This window comes from Microcaecilia unicolor, chromosome 6, assembly GCF_901765095.1.
Source record: "Microcaecilia unicolor chromosome 6, aMicUni1.1, whole genome shotgun sequence".
Taxonomy (NCBI): domain Eukaryota; kingdom Metazoa; phylum Chordata; class Amphibia; order Gymnophiona; family Siphonopidae; genus Microcaecilia; species Microcaecilia unicolor.
This window is the reverse complement of record NC_044036.1, coordinates 275145061-275165099: the sequence shown is the minus strand read 5'-3', so window position 1 is coordinate 275165099 and position 20039 is coordinate 275145061. Positions and strand designations below refer to the sequence as shown.

At 41.9% G+C, this 20039-nt stretch overlaps 2 protein-coding genes across 4 annotated transcripts in view; one reads left to right on the top strand and one right to left on the bottom strand.

Annotated features, from left to right (window-relative positions):
- The window catches only part of RALGPS1 (Ral GEF with PH domain and SH3 binding motif 1), a 777507-nt gene that overhangs the window by 352695 nt on the left and 404773 nt on the right, over window positions 1-20039 (bottom strand). The gene's annotated exons all lie outside the window — the stretch shown is intronic.
- Window positions 1-20039, top strand: part of ANGPTL2 (angiopoietin like 2) — a 45035-nt gene that overhangs the window by 20725 nt on the left and 4271 nt on the right. The window contains exon 3 of the mRNA XM_030207499.1: window positions 19811-20004. Coding sequence (XP_030063359.1) covers window positions 19811-20004 — 194 coding nt within the window. The remainder of the gene's footprint in view (window positions 1-19810; window positions 20005-20039) is intronic.

Here is a 20039-nt window from a genome sequence, read left to right as displayed (position 1 = left end):
ATGTACAAATACAATTAAAACATCGCACCTTCTATGTCCTCAAACAAAACAAAAGATAACTTCCCTTGCCTGGTAGAAAAACAGTCACTACAAAGCTTTCAACTTTTATTTTAAAAATCCCTCCCCAAGACACTCATATCTTGAATGGAGCAAGGACAAGATTTGTCTCTTCATACAGTTACAGGAAATTTGAGATTCTACTTCTTGCAGTAGGTGTGAGAGTAGCCCAAAAAGACTACCAAATCCTCTGAATCGTTATACCTCTCACAGAAGTGATACCCTGTATACCAAAACCTTCTATGGTAAATAGGTACTTTCTATTATAAAACTGCCACTTTTTCTACATATACCAGCCACACGCATTTATATGGCTGGTTATAAAATTATCCTCATTATCTGTTAAAGAAAGACTCATAAATTTTCAACTACCACTTTAGAAGTCTATTGGAAGTACAAGTTGTATCTTAATCTGGAAGCAGGAAAAGGCACTGACAGGAAACAATCAGCTGGAGACATGTTTCACACCAAACACCAGGCTCCATTTTTGAGGCCACCATCACAGATGGCTCTTATTACACAGTATTAAACACAGACTTGCATATACTGACAACCAGTCTTCTGGTAATATTTAGGAAAACCATGCACAAAGGTGATCCAATAAATACCCCTACATACCCAGAACTACAGTGAAGGACAGAAGAATTCAAATGGCAATTTTCTCAGGCCCCAGAAGCACTCTGTAAAGCTTGAGGAGTACAATTTTCAATGCCATTGACATGGGTAAAAATTGATTTGGCTGAAAATTGCTCTCTTTTGACCAGCTAAAACTATTATGCAAGCTTTCATAGTGACATATTATAAATAAGCATACGCAGAAAGCTCTTTAGCTCGGAGAAATAAAATATTCTGCATGCTTGACATTTTCTATAAAACATTTTAGCCCCTTTTGAGCCAACTACATATATAGCAGGTGCAAAATTATGTGGGTGCTCTCAGTTTGTCATTTTTGTGTATGCAAATTTTTAATTTTCATTAAGAAAAAACAAAATAGAAAATTGGCTTCAATGCTTGCATTATAAGTTCTAGCATTAAGGTTCAACCTCCATCCATCTTTGCCTTCCCTCTGTATGCTCCTCTAACAAAAACATCCTCACGCTCTTCTAGCATCACCATCTCCCGCAGAAGTCTAGCTACCACTGCATTAATACTTAATTTTACTGCTTAGCCACAACCATTTATACTTCTCTTGAGTTCTGGCACCTTTCAGGAGAGTTTCAAGGCATCTGTGTCATGTCTCTTGTTACAGACATCGACTTGGCCCCATCATTCCTTCCAACTATTATTCTATATCTCCCCTCCTCATTCACTCTTACAAATGATTGTTTTGTTAGATAAACATAAGTATTGCTCTCATCATAATTGGTTAAGATATCTTTCACCCTAACTGCTTAACGTCCCGCATGGGCGGGCACGCGACATTACTTGAGCGCGCCGTTCACAGCCGCTGCCTTGACTTTCTCTCCTCTCATGACATCCTCGATCCACTTCAATCCGGTTTTCGCCCTCTGCACTCAACAGAAACAGCACTCTCTAAAGTTTGCAATGACCTGCTCCTGGCCAAATCCAGAGGTCATTACTCCATCCTCATCCTCCTCGATCTTTCCGCCGCGTTTGACACTGTCAACCATGATTTACTTCTTGCCACGCTATCCTCTTTTGGATTCCAAGGCCCTGTCCTCTCCTGGTTCTCCTCTTATCTCTCCCACCGCACCTTCAGGGTACACTCCCATGGATCTTCCTCCACTCCCATCCCACTATCTGTTGGAGTTCCCCAGGGATCTGTCCTTGGACCCCTTCTCTTCTCAATCTACACCTCTTCCCTGGGCTCGCTGATCTCGTCTCATGGTTTCCAGTATCATCTTTATGCCGATGACACTCAGCTATACCTCTCCACACCTGACATCACCGCGGTGACCCAGGCCAAGGTATCGGCCTGTTTATCCGACATCGCGGCATGGATGTCCAACCGCCACCTGAAGCTGAACATGTCCAAGACCGAGCTCCTCGTCTTTCCTCCCAAACCCACTTCTCCTCTTCCTCCACTCTCTATCTCTGTTGATAACACCCTCATCCTCCCCGTCCCATCTGCCCGCAACCTCGGAGTCATCTTCGACTCCTCCCTCTCCTTCTCTGCGCATATCCAACAGACTGCCAAGACCTGTCGCTTCTTCCTCTTCAACATCAGCAAAATTCGCCCTTTCCTCTCTGAGCACACCACCAGAACTCTCGTCCACGCTCTCATTACCTCTCGCCTTGATTACTGCAACTTACTCCTCACCGGCCTCCCACTCAGCCATCTATTCCCCCTTCAATCAGTTCAGTACGCTGCTGCACGTCTTATATTCCGCCAAAACCGATATACTCATATCACCCCTCTCCTCAAATCACTTCATTGGCTTCCAATCAGATATCGCATACAATTCAAGCTCCTCCTCCTCACCTACAAGTGCACTCAGTCTGCGGCTCCTCACTACCTCTCCACCCTCATCTCCCCCTATGTTCCCGCCCGTAACCTCCGCTCACAGGACAAAGCCCTTCTCTCAGTACCCTTCTCCACCACTGCCAACTCCAGGCTCCGCTCATTCTGCCTTGCTTCACCCTATGCCTGGAACAATCTTCCTTTACCCATACGCCATGCCCCCTCCCTACCCATCTTCAAATCTCTGCTTAAACTCACCTCTTCTATGCTGCCTTTGGCGCCTAACCGCTCTAGATAGACAGAATGCCCCAATCTATCCCCTCTATTAGATTAACTGCTCACTCGTCCTCTAGATTGTTCACTTGTCTTTAGATTGTTCTCTTGTCTTTTAGATTGTAAGCTCTTTGAGCAGGGACCGTCCTTCTATGTTTAAATTGTACAGCGCTGCGTAACCCTAGTAGCGCTTTAGAAATGCTAGTTAGTAGTAGTAGTAGTAGTAGTAAATTCCCAGTTAATCATCAGATCTTCAATGGGCAAAGCTGCTAGTGAGCTCCATGAGTCACCATAGACAGCACCAAGCAACACATATAATTCAAAACTTTTTCTCAATTTCCAGCTTTTGCTAATTGCTGTAAGTAACTAAGAAAAAGAAAACTTAATCCTATAGAAGTCTAAAAAATTGCTTTTCTTAGTTTACATGCACCAAAATAAACACATACAGCTGAAATCATCTACACTAGATCTCTCTCGGATTTAACGATGGACCTACCAACTTGATCAACACACTCTGCTTAGATTAAAGTCCAGTCTAACAACATTATCAACCATTATATTGGGTTTCATTTTTTGGCCATATACCCCACTACATTTTCAGTACGGATATTAAAAAGATACAGAAGGAAAATATTTGAAATTTTTACTACTCCATTCAGGGCCTTCATCTGCACTTCACAGTGTTTACTGCTGACTGCTATGTAAACTGTAAAATTGTTTGACAGGAAGTGTTGGCGACCCAACAACTATTATCACATCTAATTGTCAACATTCTCTAAAAATGAATACATAATAATAGTATACAATAATAAAAGACTAGGCCCTGAACTAAATCAATTAACTTTACTGTAGAGTTCTGTTGTAGAACTTTTCACACTGTGTAATATGAGTAGCTCTGCTTCTGAAGGGTTAAACACCCCCTTTCCTCAAAGGACAGGTTTTAAGCTCGGTTTTATTTTTACTCTCTTGTGCCACTAACAGATTACTTTACAATCTATCACATAGTTTTATGGTGCTAATTCTCAGTAGGGCTAGTGCTGAAAATCAGTTTTGACAGGTGGCCTGTGCTATTCCATCTGCATGATGTAGCCCCACAGGAAACCCATAGCATTCTATGGAAGTCTTGGTTTCTGAGGCTGATCTGATGGTGCAATAATATCCCTTGTTCTAGTCATCTCACAGATTATTAACACTGATGGTTAATAAAGAAAGGCGGCAAGATGACCAAATACTACCTCTTTGAAGGGTAATTTTAAGAGCCATTTCAGCTGATGTCAAATGTCTTTTGTATATGCATAAGTTTATCTGAGCTGACCTAACGTGCTCCCAGATGCAGGACTGAGGAGGTGTTTAGGTATACAGTTTATAAAATATACACGTGTATGAAATAAGTCGGGAGATTTTTGCATAATAAATATTAAGTATACAAGTATACATATAGGGCCAGTTTCAGTAAATGACGCTCCAAATAAGGTGTCAAGAGTAGTCCATGCCAAGCGCTATTCTGTAAAGAGCACTTGCATTCCCATGCCCAACTTTGGAAATGAGGACTTATGCTTGTTGAAATCTGGTGTGCAAGTTGGGCACGTAACCCTAGTATTCTATAACACTGTGCCTAAAGTTTTGCAATGCCCCTCCTATGGCCACACCCCCTTTTGAGTTGCACGTGAGACACATTGGGCACGTAGCATTCTAGAATAGCACATAGGCAGATCCACACATAAATCCAAATTTGTGACAATTAACATCAATAATTGATTGTTTGTGGCTCATTAATTCGTCCACACATCTGTCCTGAACACCCAAATTTGGGTGGCCTATGCAGAATCCGGGGAATACTTTCCATGGAGCAATTTTCATAGGGAAAGTATGTGCACGGCAATGCCGACACAGCCCATTCATTACCGCACCGCCAGCTGCTACAGCGGCTTCGTAAACGGGAGGTGTGTAACTTATGGATATACTTGCCATAATAAGAGGCGAGTCATAAAATTACTTTCTCAGTGGATAAAGAAGTTGGGGAGTGACCTTCAAATTCTCTAGACTGTAGGCTCGATCTTTGTGAAGCGTGGAATAGCTTTGCCTTGGCATCTTTTTTTTCTGATTTCCTATCATTTGTAAAAATATGGTTTGAAAAATGAAAATAAAGAGTACAATAGCAATTAAATATATCACTTGTACTGATGAAGCAGTAAGAAAAGATCTAGATGGACTTAATTGGGACTTGGACAAGTTCCGGAAGGAAAAGTCCATAAACCGTTGTTATTCAGGTACGCTTGAAAAAGGCGCCACTTATCTCAGAGTGAGCAGCATGGAAGGCACCTACCTTTTGGGAGTAAACTAAAAAAGAGGCCTGGTCTAGAAAAACCAAGAAGAGAGAAGATACAAAAGTGATGTCCCAGTATGGCAAAACAAAAAAAAAAGGGTTTTATTAAACAGTGTAAATACCAGTGACAAACCATATTCTAAAACAAACAAGCCACTGTCCAATTATTTAAAGAGTACACAAATACATTTTGAAAATATTTACTTATGTGTGATGTACTAGAAGAAATATATGTTAGGCTAACATACAGTTCTGGAGACTCCCCCGTTTATGAGAACATTGAGAAAATGGAAGCATCTCAAAAGATTACAAACATGATATAGGGCATGCAATACAAACCTTACAAGGAAAGAGACATCCAGCCAAAATGTGTTTGCTGGAGAACGGAAGGAAAAGGGGGGAAGGGAAGAAGGATAATGACAGAAGCATTCAAAGATTTCACGTTTCATTAATTACAGGAAAGTGAAATTTTCTATAGAAAAGGAATTTGGGGGTCAGTGGTAATGACATAACACTGGCAGATGGAAGGTTCCAAGGAAACATGAGAAAACACATCTTTATTGAGAGTACTGTGTACTGTGACAGAATTCAGGGGTGTTTGGGACAGATATATAATAAGACAGTGGTACAACCAGGGTTAGGAGGCTACAATATTGCAAAACCCTAACCCTGTGCTCTTTTGAAAGCAGAGGCATGGAGAGAGGTAATATGAGGAAAAAACATAAATATGACCTAATGAAACCACAGGCCACAAGCTGTCTGGGTTAGAACCAGCAAGTTACAGTTCACTAGAAATCAACCAGGTGGACACAACAGGTACAGTGGGGGAAATAAGTATTTGATCCCTTGCTGATTTTGTAAGTTTGCCCACTGACAAAGACATGAGCAGCCCATAATTGAAGGGTAGGTTATTGGTAACAGTGAGAGATAGCACATCACAAATTAAATCCGGAAAATCACATTGTGGAAAGTATATGAATTTATTTGCATTCTGCAGAGGGAAATAAGTATTTGATCCCCCACCAACCAGTAAGAGATCTGGCCCCTACAGACCAGGTAGATGCTCCAAATCAACTCGTTACCTGCATGACAGACAGCTGTCGGCAATGGTCACCTGTATGAAAGACACCTGTCCACAGACTCAGTGAATCAGTCAGACTCTAACCTCTACAAAATGGCCAAGAGCAAGGAGCTGTCTAAGGATGTCAGGGACAAGATCATACACCTGCACAAGGCTGGAATGGGCTACAAAACCATCAGTAAGACGCTGGGCGAGAAGGAGACAACTGTTGGTGCCATAATAAGAAAATGGAAGAAGTACAAAATGACTGTCAATCGACAAAGATCTGGGGCTCAACGCAAAATCTCACCTCGTGGGGTATCCTTGATCATGAGGAAGGTTAGAAATCAGCCTACAACTACAAGGGGGGAACTTGTCAATGATCTCAAGGCAGCTGGGACCACTGTCACCACGAAAACCATTGGTAACACATTACGACATAACGGATTGCAATCCTGCAGTGCCCGCAAGGTCCCCCTGCTCCGGAAGGCACATGTGACGGCCCGTCTGAAGTTTGCCAGTGAACACCTGGATGATGCCGAGAGTGATTGGGAGAAGGTGCTGTGGTCAGATGAGACAAAAATTGAGCTCTTTGGCATGAACTCAACTCGCCGTGTTTGGAGGAAGAGAAATGCTGCCTATGACCCAAAGAACACCGTCCCCACTGTCAAGCATGGAGGTGGAAATGTTATGTTTTGGGGGTGTTTCTCTGCTAAGGGCACAGGACTACTTCACCGGATCAATGGGAGAATGGATGGGGCCATGTACCGTACAATTCTGAGTGACAACCTCCTTCCCTCCGCCAGGGCCTTAAAAATGGGTCGTGGCTGGGTCTTCCAGCACGACAATGACCCAAAACATACAGCCAAGGCAACAAAGGAGTGGCTCAGGAAGAAGCACATTAGGGTCATGGAGTGGCCTAGCCAGTCACCAGACCTTAATCCCATTGAAAACTTATGGAGGGAGCTGAAGCTGCGAGTTGCCAAGCGACAGCCCAGAACTCTTAATGATTTAGAGATGATCTGCAAAGAGGAGTGGACCAAAATTCCTCCTGACATGTGTGCAAACCTCATCATCAACTACAGAAGACGTCTGACCGCTGTGCTTGCCAACAAGGGTTTTGCCACCAAGTATTAGGTCTTGTTTGCCAGAGGGATTAAATACTTATTTCCCTCTGCAGAATGCAAATAAATTCATATACTTTCCACAATGTGATTTTCCGGATTTAATTTGTGATGTGCTATCTCTCACTGTTACCAATAACCTACCCTTCAATTATGGGCTGCTCATGTCTTTGTCAGTGGGCAAACTTACAAAATCAGCAAGGGATCAAATACTTATTTCCCCCACTGTATATTGTCAGGTAGTATAATGTCAGGTATTATTGATCAGGGTAATGAAAAGAAAACAAAGCTGAGATAAAGGAAGCATGATCCAGTTATGGCACAGGCCACAGGGTGGGTGTCAACAGGCCTCAAGTCTTCACAAAACAATCAGGTTGATGCCCACAGGCTGGTGATAGCCAGAAAGGTCAAGAGATCTAAGCAACTAGATGTTCCGGAATAGGACAACTTCCCTATGAGGAAAGGCTAGTGCTATTCAGCTTGGAGAAAAGACGGCTGAGGGGAGATATGATACTGGTCTATAAAATAATGCAAGCAGAGGAACAGGTAGATGTGAATCACTTCTTTACTCTTTCAAAAAATACTAAGACTAGGGAGCACGCAATGAAGCTATAAAGTAGTAAATAACGTAATTAACTTTCGTAAGGCACTAAAGACTCATCTCTAACAAAACATACGTAAGGACTCATAATTGGAACCGTAATTCACCATCATTTACTTAACAATCGGATTATTTTCTCCCTATATCGTATTGTTTAACTTTATTTTGTTCAATTTATGATACCAATTGTATGTTTTCCCTTTTCCACCTGTTTATGATATCATCCATGTTATCTCTATATATAAAAGGCACCACCAACGTTCTAAATGAAGCCTCCAGCCGGATGTGTGAAGGGGAGAGATATCCGGTTTCCCCATGAGTGTCTGCCCCGCCCTCGCTCTCTCTGTAACACAAACAGTGAAGGAAAACACAGCAAAGCATGAAATCAAATCGCTCTCTCTGTAACAGTAAAGGACTCAGAGGGGGGAGGGGAGAGAGGGCAGAAGCCCTCACTATCTCTGTAACACAAACACAGCACAGCAGAAAACACTGAAGGACTCGACTCCGAGGGGGGAGGGGACAGAGAGTAGAGGGGACAGACAGCACAGGGGAAGGGAGATAGGGCAGAGGGCAGGGACACACACACTCCCACATGCACACAGAAGAAATCCTTGCTAGCCCCCTTTCATTTGCATCAGAAACGGGGCTTTTTTACTAGTATATATATATTACTAATTGTATTTGCACTCTGAAATGACATAAGTCATGACAGAAAATTGTAAGCCACATTGAGCCTGCAAATAGGTGGGAAATGTGGGATACAAATGAAACAAATAAAATAAAATAAAAATAAATAAATTTTAAACAAATCGGAGAAAATATTTCTTCACTCAGTGTGTAATTGAACTCTAGAATTCATTGCCTGAGAATGTGGTAAAAGCAGTTAGCTTAGCGGGGTTTAAAAAACTTTTGGCTATCTTCCTAAAAAAGAAATCCATAAGCCATTAGTAAGATGGACTTTGGGAAAATCCACTGCTTATTTTTAGGATAAGTAGTATAAAGTGTTTTGTACTATTCTGGGATCTTGCCATATACTTGTAACCTGGATTGGCCATTGAAGGAAACAGGATGCTGGGCTTGATGAACGTTCAGTCTGTCCCAGTATGGCAACCCTTATATTCTTATTACAAAATGTGCCAGTAAGAAAAGGTGGGGACAGGCTGCTGGGTGCTAAACTAAGCATAAGAACTGAAAAGTTTATCCAGGACAACAACAACAACAACAAAAAATCGATGTGGAAAATGACAAAACCTGATCTGGATAAGGAATATCATCCTATAAGCAGCCATGGAGTCAATATTCAGCATTTTAGGCACTTATTTTAGAACTGCTATTCATGTTTTAGACCTGTATAAACCAGAATTTAGTCATGTATATTGTATACATGTCTAAATCCCAATTTTACAAAGTTAGACAATACCGATCTAAAACACAAAAACATATATATGGCCAGAGGACATGGTCTGGGTGTGTTTTGGGTGGGACTAGGGCAGGCCTGAAATATAAATGCATACTTCCCATTTCAGAAGGGACTGGCATTGTGCTTTACACCCGCTACCTGGGACGTCTAGATTTTTAAAAGGTGCTCCTATTCAGCAGCGCTATAGTGGGAAGATTAGGGGAGGTTGCCCTTAACTCCCAGTGGTATATTTAGGGGCCCCTTTACTAAAGGGTTGGCGTGCAGCCATCCAAAACTACCGCTGGGCTACCGCAGGAGACTGGTGGTAGTTCCCATTCCCAGCACGTGCCATTTCCAGCGCTACAGTAATTTTTTTTTATTTTTGTAGCACCAGAACTTAACTGGCGGTAATTGAGAAGTGCTGTGTGCTGCCTGGTTACTGCTGGGTTAGTGCAGGAGTCCTTACGCCATCTCAACAGGTGGCGGTAAGGGCTCCCCAACAAAATGGCCGTGAAGTGGTTCACTTATCGCAAAGCCATTTCTTTTCCCCAAAAATGGCCAGCCTTTTACCCGCTGCGATTAAAGGGGGCCTCAGCGCGCATCAAAAATATGCACCGACGCTAGTGCAGGCCCCCTTTTACCGTAGCTTATTAAAAGGACCCTTTAAAGAGCTAGTTATCAAGGTACATGATTTTGAAAATTGCTCTCCACACATATGTTTAATTTAATTTTAAACATTTTACATAATGACTTTCATAGGCAGTTAAGACATAACAAAATAGCTTATAATACAATAGCACAACAGAAAATAAATTACAATCTCTATGAATAACAAATAAAACATTACTAATATTAAACAAATTTGAGGAAGAACATTACAGTAAGAAGCTGAAAGCAGTAAACAAATAAAGTGTGGTGATGTGATATTTTGCCCAATAAATACATTCTATAGTCTTTCAAGTCTCATTAATTATTTTATCAGGAAAACAACAGTACCACTAAAGTTTATTTTGATTAGATGCGCACGAGTGATTTGACTGAGTATTCCAGCAATGTATATCCAAATATTTGGTCTCATACTAATTTCAAAATGCAATGTCCTGAATTCTCCCACTTTTTCCTCCACAGTTGCTTCTTGAAAGTGTGCGTCACATCATTACAAGTTTAACCAAGTAGGACCTACAAACGCAGATGTGCAACTTTGCAGTTTGGCATGGTTCTGAAATTTTGCTTGACAATAAATATCATTGTTCTGCTTAGCACATAAAATCGCACTTGCTTGAAATAATAAATCACTGTATATATGGTGTTGCCTAATTTTTTGAAAGTGTTACGCACGTCTCTCATAAATGCTTTACTCCTGCTGTCATTCCTTGAGCAAACATTGTATGTTCTCTTAATGAACAAGGCTGGCACAGCTTTCTAGAGGAAAGATAAACCCCAAATGAACATCTGTGAAAGAAAAGCCTGAACCCCACCAGTTCAGGTCACAGGTGACTGTAATTGCAGTTGAACATTATTTAACATTTCGCTATTTCTGGCTTTTTTCCCTATTGTTTACTAAAAGTAAACCACGGCTTGTCAAATCGTGAAGATATATACTCATTTTAATGTGAAGCAGAGCCTGTCCAAATGTATTTTTTTAAACCAGAGAAGCTCAAACAGCTGTGAATATGTTCCCCAGGGTCAACATTGCACCTCTGGGGGTATGTGGTATAGAAAAAGGATGCGTAAGAGTTTATGTCCAAAAACTAGTTACAACTATGGGACTTGTAATATCTTTACTGACAAACCATGGGAACGGTTTGAACAAATCAAAAAAAAAATGACTGATTTGCTGCTACACCATTTCCATAAAGTAGAATGTCATCCTTTTTCTTGAGTGCCCATCTGGGATGCTACAGTTCATCATTCACAGGGAATCTGTACAATTTTTTAAAATTCTGTAACAGAACATAAATTAGGCTCTCCTTTTATGGCACATATGGCTTTAACATTTTTGTAAAAGTTAAACAAAACTGTTATATTTATTATTACTGTGAAGCTGTCACTGCCTAGGATCCCTGTCCTGCAGTCTTGACTTCATCCTACGTTGCTACACAGACAGCTAGGATTCTTCATCATGACTCTTATACTCAATCTTATTCACACAATTTGAGCACAGTAGGTCAAAGGAACCAAGCAACCACCTGACCTTGATGTCTGGCCAGCCCAAATGTCACATCCCAGGCCCAAAGCAGGCCATGTTTGTTCTATTGTCTTCCCTCCCAAACCCACTTCTCCTCTCCCTCCACTCTCCATCTCAGTTGATAACACCCTCATCGTCCCCGTCTCATCTGCCCGCAACCTCGGAGTCATCTTCGACTCCATCCTCTCCTTCTCTGCGCATATCCAGCAGATAGTCAAGACCTGTCGCTTCTTCCTCTATAACATTAGCAAAATTCGCCCTTTCCTCTCTGAGCACACCACCCGAACTCTCGTCCACTCTCTCATTACCTCTCGCCTTGACTACTGCAACCTACTCCTCACTGCCTCCCACTTAGCCATCTATCCCCCCTTCAGTCCGTTCAGAACTCTGCTGCACGTCTAATCTTCTGCCTGCACCGATATACTCATATCACCCCTCTCCTCAAGTCACTTCACTGGCTTCCGATCAGGTACCGCATACAGTTCAAGCTTCTCCTACTAACCTACAAATGCACTCGATCTGCAGCCCCTCCTTACCTCTCTACCCTCATCTCCCCTTACGTTCCTACCCGTAACCTCCGCTCTCAAAACAAATCCCTCCTTTCAGTACCCTTCTCCACCACCGCAACTCCAGGCTCCGCCCTTTCTGCCTCGCCTCACCCCATGCTTGGAATAAACTCCCTGAGTCCACATGCCAGGCCCCCTCCCTGCCCATCTTCAAATCCTTACGCAAAGCCCACCTCTTCAAGGTCGCCTTTGGCACCTAACCACTTTACCTCTATTTAGGAAATCTAGACTGCCCCAACTTGACATTTCATCCTTTAGATTGTAAGCTCCTTTGAGCAGGGACTGTCCTTTTTTGTTAAACTGTACAGCGCTGCGTAACCCTAGTAGTGCTCTAGAAATGTTAAGTAGTAGTAGTAGTAGTAGTAGTACTATTCATCTAGGGCTCAGACATTATCCAGCAAAGTGTCACTAAAAACTGTCTCCCTGACACATTCCTGTTGGGGTCCACATCAGACACCGATTACACCAAAAGCACCATCATTCAGTGTGACAGCCTCCAGAAGTGCCAACAGTTTAGCAAGGATCCATACTACCCTAAACAATGGCTTTAGTAATCCACCAATCAATCAAGCAGGAACTTTGGGGTTTCACTGTGCCCTCCACCTTCTTTCCACCCAACTCACAGGATTTGTAGTCAGTGAGACTTTTGTAAAACGCCCAGGAAACAATCCCACCTGGGGATATTTGATTATCTATATCTCTATCTATGTCCATCTATCTATGTATCTATTTATACATGTGTATGTGTGTGTGTGTGTCTGTGTGTGTGTGTGTATAATTATTTTATTACAAAAAAATATTTGTCACAATGTATGACTCTGAGATCTGTGTGTATGTGTCCTAGAGAAAAAGAGGCTACATGGTCTATTTTTAAGAATATAAAATAATTTTGAACATATCGCTAAAAAAGGGTTGTTTGCAGTTGCTTTCAGATCATAGATTGTAAGCAATTAAAATGGCCAGGGAAGGGAAATGTACCAGCTTGATATTACTGGAATAATATCACTCCCACACTGGAGCTGAATCAAGAATTTTGAAGTGTGTATTCAAGTATTTAGAAAATGTGATATTTCTAAGACTGGTAACAGAAGTAAACAGGTTACAGAAAGAATTAAAATGTTCTCACTTCCTAGCAAGAAGGCATGGCCTTCATCACTCTATACTTCAAATTCACTACAGCATTTTCAAAAAATACACCAAAAAGCAGGAATGGGCATATCAAGCTACAGTTGGGCTTGGATCCAAACTTTGATAGCACTAGGCTAATGTCAGTCCAGTAGGGAAAACTAAAATACTCTACCTTTACAAGAGGACCTTGTACAAATCTGCAGGTAACATTGTACCAAGCCAAAGTGGTTTCCTGTGAAGGTGCCTGAAGACTGGCAAAAATCAAGGTATTTTCATATTTATGGTTGTCCATTTACAAAGATGCACAGAAAAATGGCCTGCGGTAGTGTAGACGCATGTTTTGGGCGTGCACAGAATCATTTTTCAGTGCTCCTGTAAAAAAATGCCTTTTAAAATTTTTGCTCAAAATGGACGTGTGGCAAAATGAAAATTGCCGCGCGTCAATTTTGGCTCTGAGACCTTACTTCCAATCACTGACCTAACAATAAAGCCTCACATGGTAACCAGATGGTAATGACCTACACGTATCAAATGTCACTTGGTACGTGTCTGAAAATACAAATTATTTTTCAGATGCGCATCAAAAATAAAATAACTGTAAGAGCCATGCGGTAGCCAGGCAGTAACTCCATTTTGGCGTTCACTGGGCACGCGTAGACGCTTACGCGGCTTAGTAAAAGGGCCCCTATATTAGTACTCTACACACTTACTAAATCTGCTCTGATAACTTGTTGAAAGGCTGTTTAAATATAAACAAATATATTTTTTATGAAAACAAAGATATGTATCATCTTTCTCTTCAATGCAAAATTTACTCTCACTATTCACTTCTAAGCAGACATTCCATTGCAAACTTAGAGCCTCAACACTTGTGTGTTAACTCAGTCCCTTCTATTTAGGAGTGAGGGGCTAAACTAGGACTCTTCATGTAATAGATAAAACCTAGCCTGTTCTCAAAGCCAGATAGCATCTTAGCAGGGAACACTACTAGGGGGCTTTTAATAGGCTGTGAATATTCACCTATGACAATATCTTTTCCTTTTGGCTTAAGCCCTCCAGCACTCAGAAGTTGCTGGACTTTAACAGTAACCCATGTGAACACTTTTGGGCTTGTTCTTTATCACCAGTCACTAGATAGTAGGAGGCTGCAGAAGTACAGGAACGAATGTAGTGATAGGCCCGATCAGACAGACTCACGGTGGCCACTGCCTGAAGCACATCAGTAATGAAGACAAACAGAAGTGGGAGCATCAGCAAGAACTCTAATGGGAGACCTATCAAAGGACAAGACAGAATTCTAAGGTTTAAGTAGTTTAAAGGAAATAAACAGAGATGTTGAATCCTCAAGAAACTAATCCGAACAAGTCACGTTATCAGGGAACCAATAAGAATAATTTAAATCACGAGGGAGCAATTTGCAATGGATTACAAGGGTGGGAGGAAGCTGTGGCCCCCTTCTTACATGAGGAGAGCATCATGTGGCATAAGGACTTAATATATGTATTCTCTTCCTATTGCAGCCTTGTACTGTAAAAATGACTTATAGATCAAGGTGGATCAGTGTCTCAGTGGCAGAGTTGCTCAATGCTGTGTGGACAGACATGGGTTTGAATTCCTGCTCAGGTCTTCACATCCCTAGATTGACTAGGCTTGGGGATACTGTGGAACGTTTTCACAGCCCAGGGAGGAAGGGGATGCAGGTCATACCCAGCTTCTGAATTCAGAGCCCATGAATTGGGGGTTCCAAATTGAGCCCCAGGACCAAATTGGCCAAGGACCATTGTTGCAATGACTGGTCTGAAATAAGCTGAGAAGGGTTATAAAATCATGGAAGAAAACCCCTAAGAAGGTAAGAATGAAAGCTTATGGCAACAGATCCCTGTCCTGTTTCTGATTGAACTGAAAGACCAAAGAAGCGAGAAGGAATTTCAGGGTCAAAACAAATCACCTATAGCCATAATCTTTTCTCTCTTTGGACTACAGCTTTAAATATTTATATGACATGATTTTCAAGTTCCAGGATATAGTATTTTTGGTGAACTGCCAAGAAGTAAATTCCATATCCTGATTACAAGTCAAAGTCAACTTGGACCCTACTGTGTGGCATTTTCCAAAAGAACAGATTTGTCAATAGGAGATTCTATTTCTGGCTTCAGCTTGTTTGAAGTTCTAGTATTCCGATACTCTTCTGGTTAACCTCAAAAGACACCCAGGCTAGTCCATCAACAATCATTTCAAAATTTCTTTACATATACTCATAACCACAAATGAGCAGGGCCTCAAAGCCTAATGTCAGATAATGTTGAATTTATGCATAGTGATGAGCTCTCTGTAAATAGTGGATGGTTTTAGATTTCTTAACTGTTTACACATAAAATTCAGTATAAAACTGTGAAAGATATACAAGACATGAATAGTTGAATGAAGGTTCATTAATTTAGTTTTAGAATGATTTTTTTAACACAATGTGAAGGGGGAAAGGGAAATGGGACTTGATATACTGCCTTTCTGAGGTTTTTGCAACTACATTCAAAGCAGTTTACATATATTCAGGTACTTATTTTGTACCAGGGGCAATGGAGGGTTAAGTGACTTGCCCCGAGTCACAAAGAGCTGCAGTGGGAATCAAACTCAGTTCTCTAGGATTAAAGACCACTGCACTAACCACTAGGCTACTCCTCCGCCTGAAGCCCAGCAAATTGCCAAATCTGCTACCTGCACCTAATGTCTAGGTAGCTCATTCACTGTATCATAAATATAAGGCAGTGAGAGACTGGGTCTGATGATGGCCTGCATTTTACTCAACTAGCTCAGGAACCATCGGACTGTAGACTTATGTGATAAACAAAAATAAATATAAATATATTTAGCAACCCAAAATTCAAATTGAAAGAGACTCACATTTTCTATACACAGATTCAATAGTGCAAGTATGATTTTTCATACCTGACAGGCTTACAAACATGGCAGCAAATAAAAATGGATGCGAATATACAAACCGACCAATCAGGGATCACCTTCACAATAAAAAAAAGTTGCTGCCATATTTGTGAACCTGTCAGGTAGCAAGAATCATACTTGCCCTGTTGAATTTATGAGTATGACAAATGTGAGTCTTTTTTTCAGTTTGTATTTTGACTTGCTAAATATATTTATATTTACATGTATTTTTATTTAACACCAAAGTCTACAGTCCTCTGGTTCCTGAGTTGAAGGAAATACTGGCCATTACAGGAGCTGACATAGAGGATGCTAAGATAAGCTTTTTGGGTTTTTTTTTTTTGATTTGAGTTGCATACTTTTTTTTTAGATCACAATAGACTTGATAGTATAAGGTAAGTTTTAGCTCTAACTGTATTTATTTATTTATTTAGATTTGCTCACAGCTTTTTCAGTAGTAGCTAAAGGTGACTTACATTCAGGTACACAGGGTATTTAGATCAAGCTCTAGACCGTGCTGATCTCTGAGGTGTTTTCTTTTGTCACAATTGTTTTGTATATTTTGAGTGGATTATTATATTGTTTGGTCTATATTTATACATCACTAAGGTGCTTATTTTAGAAGCGTCATTCATGTTTTGGATGTCCATAAACCATCATTTAGATGAGTAAGTTCTGATTTTACAAAGCCAGGATATGGATGTCTAAAACTGAAGAATGTTCAAATGATAAGGGGGCATGGTCTGAGCATGTTTGAGCAGGACTATGGGCATTCATTCCCTATTTCAGAAGAGGAATGAACGTATATGTCCAAAAAGATGGGTGTTGGGATGTCCAGGTTTCAGAAAAATGTTCCTACAGAGCAGCATTTCACTGGAGGGATTAAGGGGCCCTTTTACTAAGCCGCATAGATGCTTACGTGCGCCTAACGCACGTCAATTTTGAGTTACCAACCGGCTACCATGTGGCCCTTGTGGTAATTTCATTTTTGATACACGCCAGAAAATATTTTTATTTTCTGGTGCACGGGTGGTAACCAGCATTTTACGTGCATAGACCATTACCGCCCGGTTACCACATGAGACCTTACTGCTACGCCAATGGCTGGTGGTAAGGTTTCAGACCCAAAATGGACGCGTGGCTATTTTCAGCAAAAATGTTAAAAAGGCATTTTTTACAGGTGAGCTGAAAAATTATTCTGCACACACCAAAACACGTGTCTACACTACCGCAGGACATTTTTCAATGCACCTTTGTAAAACGGCCCCAAAGGGAGGTAACCTCCTTCATCTCCCAGTGGTTGGCATCCTTCTCCCAAAAGCGAAACTGGCAAAGGATACTAGGGTCTGTGATAACTTCAGGAGAAATAGAGGTCTATCGGGCTTATTTTCGAAAGAGAAAGACGCCATATTTTGACCCAAATCGAGAGATGGGTGCCTTTCTCCCGTGGGCACCCAAATCGGTATAATCGGAAGCCGATTTTGGGCGTTTTCAACTGCAATCTGTCACGGAAATGGCCAAAGTTGACGGGGGCATGTTGGAGGCGTGGTGAAGGCGGGACTGGGGCGTGTTTATCGGCCGAGAGATGGGCGCCCTCAACCGATAATCGAAAAAAGAAAGGCGTTTTAGCGCGAATTTGGGTCACTTTTTTTGGACCCTTTTTTATCACGAACAAGTCCCAAAGAAGTGCCACAAATGACCAGATGACCACCGGAGGGAATCGGGGATGACTACCCCTAACTCCCCCAGTGGTCACTAACCCCCTCCCACCAAAAAACAAAAAAAACAACTTTAACAACTTTTTTTTCCAGCCTGTATGCCAGCCTCAAATGTCATACCCAGCTCCATCACAGCAGTATGCAGGTCCCTGGAGCTGTTGTTAGTGGGTGCAGTGGACGTCAGCCAGGTGGACCCAGGCCCATCCCCCCCTACCTTTTACACTTGTGGTGGTAAATGGGAGCCCTCCAAACTGCCCCCAAAACCCACTGTACCCACATCTAGGTGCCCCCTTCAGCCATAAGGGCTATGGTAATGGTGTAGAGTTGTGGGCAGTGGGTTTTGGGGGGCATTTGAGGGGCTCAGCACCCAAAGGAAGGGAGCTATGGACTTGGGAGGTATTTTACTTTTTTTTTAATTGTTACAAGTGCCCCCTAGGGTGCCCGGTTGGTGTCCTGGCATGTGAGGGGGACCAGTGCACTACGAATCCTGGCCTCTCCCACGACCAAATGCCTTGGATTTGTTCGTTTTTGAGCTGGGCGCCTTCGGTTTCCATTATCGCTGAAAAACGAAACCGCCCAGCTCAAACCCGCACGGATCCGATGCATTTGCCCGGCACAAACTGTATTATCGAAAAAAAGATGGACGCCCATTTTTTTTCGAAAATACGGTCTGTCCCGCCCCTTCACGTACCCGTTCTCAGAGATAGACGCCCATGGAGATGGGCGTTCACGTTCGATTATGCACCTCCACGTTTCTAAAATGGCTGACATAACCATTTATGTTTCAGCACATAAATGTCTACGTTGCTATTTCCTAACATAAACATTCATGTGTTGCCACAGAGATCTTCATGTTCCTGTGTCGCCCTATTCATATTTTTGACATCTGTTTTTCTAAAATGGATATTTACACTGCAAGTCACCATGTATTTTTGAACAAGATCCAGTTCTAAGATACTAGTGAAATTTCAGACATTCCAACTTGGACACCTAAATTCCGATTTGAACATCCTTTCTAAAATGACACTATGAGGGGCATAATCGAATGGGGCGCCCAAGTTTTCCTGAGGGCGTCCTCGTAGGACGTCCTCAGCGAAGAGGCGGGGAAACCCGTATTATCGAAACAAGATGGGCGTCCATCTTTCGTTTCGATAATATGGTCGGGGACGCCCAAATCTTAACATTTAAGTCGACCTTAGAGATGGTCATCCCCGGTTTTCAGCGATAATGGAAACCGAGAACGCCCATCTCAGAAACGACCAAATCCAAGCCCTTTGGTCATGGGAGGAGCCAGCATTCCCTCCGATGGTCAGCTGGTTAGTTTGGGCACCTTTTTGAGGCTTGGTCGCAAGAAAAAATGGATCAAGTAAAGTCGGCGAAGTGCTCATCAGGGACGCCTTTCTTTTTTCCTTTATCGGCCGAGAACGCCCATGTGTTAAGCACGCCCCAGTCCTGCCTTCGCTTTGCTTCTGACATGCCCCGTGAACTTTGGTCATCCCCACAACGGAAAGCAGTTGAGGATGCCCAAAATCGGCTTTCGATTATGCCAATTTGGGTGACCCTGGGAGAAGGACGCCCATCTCCCGATTTGTGTCAATAGATGGGCGCCCTTCTCTTTCGAAAATAAGCCTGTATATGTCTCCTGTTGTTGGTGTTCAATGAAGATATCACAACTGCCAAATGTCTTATTATTCCAAAGTAAACACAAGAAAATGCTGGTAAATCATGGCAGTCCTATCACAAAAACACTATATAGACAGAAACACTGTATAAGGAGAAAACAAAATCTCAGTGCCAAAGAGCAATCTGCATGTGATTTCTTCAGTGCTAGGGCTCAGCTGAATCAATCATAGATCTAAAAATATACTTCTTGCTTTTCTGTTTTACTAGTCTTTTAATCCAACTAAAGTGTACTTAGCTTCAGAATGCCATTCCATAGTAGCAAATATTTTGACCAAAAATATGAATAAGAGGGAGCCTTATAACACCTCTTCTCTTTTGGTACCAGGGCCATGGAGGGACTGTCTACAAGCATTAGAAGATGGCCATACCACCAGCACCATATATCTGGTGAAACCTGACAACACAAACAGACTGATGCAGGTCTGGTGTGACCAAAGACACGATCCTGGCGGTTGGACTGTAATCCAAAGGCGGGTGGATGGATCTGTCAACTTTTTCAGGAACTGGGAAAACTATAAGGTCACTAGCAACCATTTTCTTTTCTTTCTACATAA